Below are 6,000 nucleotides of genomic sequence, written 5' to 3' on the forward strand. Positions count from 1 at the left end.
GTATCCTTGTTTCTTTTTATTTGTCCAACTTAGCACAAAGAAAAATTCACAATGAATGAATCTTTTTCTCCTCAATCAGTAGTCGTGAGCCCAGCTGAAATTTTCTTCCGCTTCCATAAATTCTTGTATAATTGTATGAAGAAATTTGAAAGTTTTTGATACTTTGAACAGTTGCACTAATGGAGTTATTATGAAATTCATCAGACCTCTAGCACTAAGAACTGGTGGATGTCAGCTGAGGTTGAAGAAGTGTGTATTTAACACAGCTGTAAGCCAAATTTTGAGTTTCAGAAACCTTTAGAGAAAGCAGCCTAAACAATACACAATGTTTAAGGTATTTTTAAAGCTAAACAAAATAACATGTTTCCTGAATCTGCTTGCACTGACTGTGACACTTCATCCCTTTGCTGCCACTTCTTCATTTTTAAGATCATTTTCTCTAAATAGGTTCAGTCACATCTAATAGGCTTAGGTTTATCTAATTATCACCCAGGTAGGATTATCTCCCTGAACTGCCTGTGACTCCTGGCTGTGTGTCACCTCTCATGTTTGGAGGAGATCCTGCCCCCTGGGGCTGCCCCACAGCCATCCCTGGAAGCTGAAGAGGTTGTGCAGAAAGTTCTGCCTGGGGCTGGGTGTGAAGAGGGAGTATTAGAGTGAAAGCTGTGAGATAACATCGCTGTCCACCTGCTTCTGCTGAGGACATGAGAAAGCCATAATCCTCAGCTGCCTCAGCTCTAGTGATACAGTTTTGCTGATGAGAGTCAGTGGCTCACTTGCATCCTTTGGAAAAGCCTCTGATAACAGAATCCCAGTAAATGTTTTTTTCTACACAGGTATGATTGGGGTTTTTTGTTGGTGCTTTTATTTAATTAGGAGGTTTCATGGGGAAGGCATTCTGTGTAGTGGAGCCTCCACAACTCAGGCAGGGCCCTTCCATACAGCCCCTTCCTTCTGCCAGGACACAGCAGAAGTTCCTTCAACTGCAGAGGGCACTGAGGCGACTTCAGTGTCTTTTGATGAAAGGTTTAATGTTTCTTCTAAAACCTTGCCCTTTATCTTGGACTCTGGCACATTAGATTTGGAAGTGAGAGTTTGTCTTCCATTTCAGTGTCAGAATAATTAGATTTGTTTTGTTTTCCTGGGATGCTTTTGCTCCATGGATTATTGCTCACCATGCAAGGTAACCTCACCTGTCCTTGGCTGTTTAAAAAAATAACAGCTAAATTCCTCAGAGGAATTCTAATTAACAAGTACCAGTTTTACTCCAGTTGTTTTTATATATAGATTAATTAATAATATATAATAATACACATATAAAGTATATATCATTAATTTTCTGTAAATTCTTCCTTTGAAGAACATTGATCTTTACAATAATGGGTTTGTTAAAAGAAGATCCACCAGTCCAAATGGAGAAAGAAAAGAATGGAGAATTTGACAAAATGTGTCCATGTAGAAATGGCTGTCTGGATATTTGGTGGTCTGAGCACCACTGCTGTGTAGCTATGGTAGAACCATGCAGAAATTGGTGTCAGCACAGTTTAGGAGTTTGTCAGAGAAAAAAAAACACAGATGTTGTGGTTTGCTGCAGCTTATAAAAGCAAGAAAGCCAGTGTCTGTTACCTGGCTGCTGCTGGAAGTGTTTCTCTTCGCTCTCAGCATATCTGTCACCTTGCTGGTGGCCCAGGTCTCTGGAACAGTTCTGTAGTGGGGGTTGGTGGGCACCCGTGCTCTCCCAGTGTGGCTCATCCCTGTGCCTGGAGGCAGGGAGGGGATCCACTTGTTTGCAAAGCCAGTGGAGAGCAAGTGGGAGCTCACCTTCGTCTAGTACTGCTGTTAGGTTTGTGCCAGCTGATCTGGACGTGACTGAGGCAGGTAGAAAAATTGGCTTCATCCTGGCTCAAACCAGGACAGAGCCCCAGTTTGAACTTAAGGTTTTCAGCTTGTCTGCTCCCTGTTCTGCTCATTGCTGAAATAAACAGCCAAGCCTCGCTACCTATTGGTTGCACTCTTCCTTTTGGAAAAGGTTACATTGGCAGTAAGGCACCAGTAAAAGAAAAGAGAATTAACTGTCATCCAAAAGTTGTATTCTGACTTAAAGAGGGATCATGTGGGTCTGTACCAGTGATGCACCACTCCATGCACTGCTGCTGCAGCATATTCCTGAGGGAGAGCCCATTTGCTCCTTGCTGACCAGTGCTTTGTAGTGTGTGCAAATAAAACAGAAAATCACATTTCTAGTCCAAGTGCTCACAGTCTCATTCTTTCATATAAGTAAATATTGCTCATTTAAAATTACATTATTTAGGAATATACTGTCAGATGACAGTTTTTAGCTGTCAAGCTCAACTCTTATTGTTTGCTCTTTCTCCCCCTACCTCCCTCAACCCATCGTTTTTAACATAAATGCTTTTATTATCTAGCAAGAAGTTGAGAAGTTTACAGACCTAGAGAAACTCTACCTCTACCTTCAGCTGCCTTCGGGTCCCAACAATGGAGACAAAAGGTATGTATGTGAGTGTGTAAATGTGAGCAGCTAGTACTGAAAACTTACTTTATTCTTGAGGCACTTAGCTGTTGAACCATTCACACAGTGTGTTTGGTAGCAGAAGCACCCTTTATTAAACATTAAAGACTCTTATTTTCCTGAATATTGTTCTGTTGGGTTGGGTTTTTTTTAACTTTCGAATCTTCAGTGCAGGAATAACTTGAAAATATAACTCCTAATATGCAAGAGTCATCAGAGAAAGTGTTTTGCAGCCTAAGTGTTCCTTTGCTTTTTACCTAGGAAGTGATAATGTAGCAACACAAATGTGATAGTGAAGAAAAGAAGGAACTAATGGTTATTTCTGGTAACATTTTTTTTACTAAAAAAAGGTCTAGAAAACCAACCTGCAGATCACATCACCAAATTAGTATTTGTTCCCAGTAGGATGGTTATAGGCAGGCTAGTGCCTACAGGAAGCTCTCTGAGCATCTACTGGGAAAGTTGTGGGTTTCCAAAGGGTAGCTAGCAAACTGAGTGGGCAAACGTTTAGAGGTGGTCAGTAAAGAACAATAAATGTAAGAGGGGAAATAGGTGAACTCTCACTCATCACTGTCTACTTGCAGCTGTATATCAGACAAGAAGTGGAGTGTGGAGTCTCTTTGTTAAATTGTGGATGAAAGAGGGAGACAACTGCTGCCTGTGCCTCAAGGTATAGCTAAACGTGAGGTACTGGCCCTCGTTGTCTCTGGTGTCTCTCCACCAGTGTAGGCAGACAATTACCAAGTCTTGTAACTGAGGAGGAGCTCTGGAGTGAAGTCTTCATTGGCACTGCTTCTTCTTTCACTAGTGATCAGATCTCCATGTCATCCAGCCGTGCTCAGCAGATGCACGCCTTCTCATGGATACGGAACACCTTGGAAGAGCACCCTGAGACATCCCTTCCCAAGCAGGAGGTTTATGATGAATACAAGTGAGTGCTCCCCGACTGGATCCATACATACATATCCATACGGCAAGCATAGATAGTTCTGTGTCACTGGCTCTACAGGTGCTCCACTGATGTACATGTACTAGAACATCTAGCAGAAGAAAGCCTGATACACTAAGGTACCTCAGAATGTCCTAGCTGCAGTGAGGCAAGCTATGTTCATTATTTCTGCCACTGAAGATAAGACTCTGCTCTTTAAATTGTGCATTATACATGCTGAATGAAAGGTACAAGTATTTCTTAACAAGTAAATATCTGTGTAAATACTGCTTTTGTTTTGTGGACAGAGCAGCACAGGTAAAAATACTAGTTACTATCTTACAGTACATTTTGATCTGCTGGTATATACATACATATATGACTGTGTTGACAAGGATGAGGGGTTGAATTGTTCCTCCTGGAAATGCAGCTGTTTTGCACATAAGACCCAGCCCATCACACCTTTATTGCCAGAATAGTGCCTAAATATTGGACCTTTGTGCAGAAAATCTGATTTCTGCAGAGGCACAATATATCTGAATATGTATGAAACCAGTAACCAGGGCCACTGTGAGTCTGTGTTGTCAAAGTCTCAGTGCTACCATGTAACGAGGAAGCAATTAGTAGCAAGGGAGCGGGAGCTGCCTGATGGAAGTTGGATTTGAATTCATTTACAGAACATTCCCCATGGGGCCGGGGAGGGGGGGAATCATCTTCAGCCCAGTTGTCTGGAGATGAATAACAGATTGATGATCTAGTATGAATATTTCCATCATCTGAATGATGACAGCAATTTGCAGCCGGCCGAATGCCTTCCCCTCCTCAGTGCCTGCAGGATTCAGCCTTCAGTCATTGTTACTGTGAACCCCTCCTTTTCATTAACTCTCTCTGGTCAAGTTGGTTTTTCTGGTGGTGTTTGTGTTTGGTTTTTTTTTTTCCCTTCAGACTGAGCTGAAAGATGATGGCATTTGCTTGCCTGGGGTTGATAAACATGCACACACCTATTTCTGCAGCCTGGCCATGGAGCGGTGACGCAGCCCGGGCCCGTGGCCAATGGCACCGGCGTGCTGGGGCGGCCAATCCCGCGCTGCAGCCGCCAGCGCCAGGACAAGCTGTATATCAGACAAGAAGTGGAGTGTGGAGTCTCTTTGTTAAATTGTGGATGAAAGAGGGAGACAACTGCTGCCTGTGCCTCAAGGTATAGCTAAACGTGAGGTACTGGCCCTCGTTGTCTCTGGTGTCTCTCCACCAGTGTAGGCAGACAATTACCAAGTCTTGTAACTGAGGAGGAGCTCTGGAGTGAAGTCTTCATTGGCACTGCTTCTTCTTTCACTAGTGATCAGATCTCCATGTCATCCAGCCGTGCTCAGCAGATGCACGCCTTCTCATGGATACGGAACACCTTGGAAGAGCACCCTGAGACATCCCTTCCCAAGCAGGAGGTTTATGATGAATACAAGTGAGTGCTCCCCGACTGGATCCATACATACATATCCATACGGCAAGCATAGATAGTTCTGTGTCACTGGCTCTACAGGTGCTCCACTGATGTACATGTACTAGAACATCTAGCAGAAGAAAGCCTGATACACTAAGGTACCTCAGAATGTCCTAGCTGCAGTGAGGCAAGCTATGTTCATTATTTCTGCCACTGAAGATAAGACTCTGCTCTTTAAATTGTGCATTATACATGCTGAATGAAAGGTACAAGTATTTCTTAACAAGTAAATATCTGTGTAAATACTGCTTTTGTTTTGTGGACAGAGCAGCACAGGTAAAAATACTAGTTACTATCTTACAGTACATTTTGATCTGCTGGTATATACATACATATATGACTGTGTTGACAAGGATGAGGGGTTGAATTGTTCCTCCTGGAAATGCAGCTGTTTTGCACATAAGACCCAGCCCATCACACCTTTATTGCCAGAATAGTGCCTAAATATTGGACCTTTGTGCAGAAAATCTGATTTCTGCAGAGGCACAATATATCTGAATATGTATGAAACCAGTAACCAGGGCCACTGTGAGTCTGTGTTGTCAAAGTCTCAGTGCTACCATGTAACGAGGAAGCAATTAGTAGCAAGGGAGCGGGAGCTGCCTGATGGAAGTTGGATTTGAATTCATTTACAGAACATTCCCCATGGGGCCGGGGAGGGGGGGAATCATCTTCAGCCCAGTTGTCTGGAGATGAATAACAGATTGATGATCTAGTATGAATATTTCCATCATCTGAATGATGACAGCAATTTGCAGCCGGCCGAATGCCTTCCCCTCCTCAGTGCCTGCAGGATTCAGCCTTCAGTCATTGTTACTGTGAACCCCTCCTTTTCATTAACTCTCTCTGGTCAAGTTGGTTTTTCTGGTGGTGTTTGTGTTTGGTTTTTTTTTTTCCCTTCAACCTGAGCTGAAAGATGATGGCATTTGCTTGCCTGGGGTTGATAAACATGCACACACCTATTTCTGCAGCCTGGCCATGGAGCGGTGACGCAGCCCGGGCCCGTGGCCAATGGCACCGGCGTGCTGGGGCGGCCAATTCCGC

At 43.5% G+C, this 6,000-nt stretch overlaps 1 protein-coding gene across 1 annotated transcript in view; it reads left to right on the forward strand.

Moving 5' to 3' along the window:
* RFX7 (regulatory factor X, 7) overlaps nucleotides 1-6,000 on the forward strand; it is a 45,949-nt gene that overhangs the window by 23,971 nt on the left and 15,978 nt on the right. The window contains exons 4-5 of the mRNA XM_009994539.1: nucleotides 2,427-2,509; nucleotides 3,339-3,461. Coding sequence (XP_009992841.1) covers nucleotides 2,427-2,509; nucleotides 3,339-3,461 — 206 coding nt within the window. The remainder of the gene's footprint in view (nucleotides 1-2,426; nucleotides 2,510-3,338; nucleotides 3,462-6,000) is intronic.

The sequence above is a fragment of the Chaetura pelagica genome, unplaced genomic scaffold, assembly GCF_000747805.2.
Source record: "Chaetura pelagica isolate M959 unplaced genomic scaffold, ChaPel_1.0 scaffold222, whole genome shotgun sequence".
NCBI lineage: Eukaryota > Metazoa > Chordata > Aves > Apodiformes > Apodidae > Chaetura > Chaetura pelagica.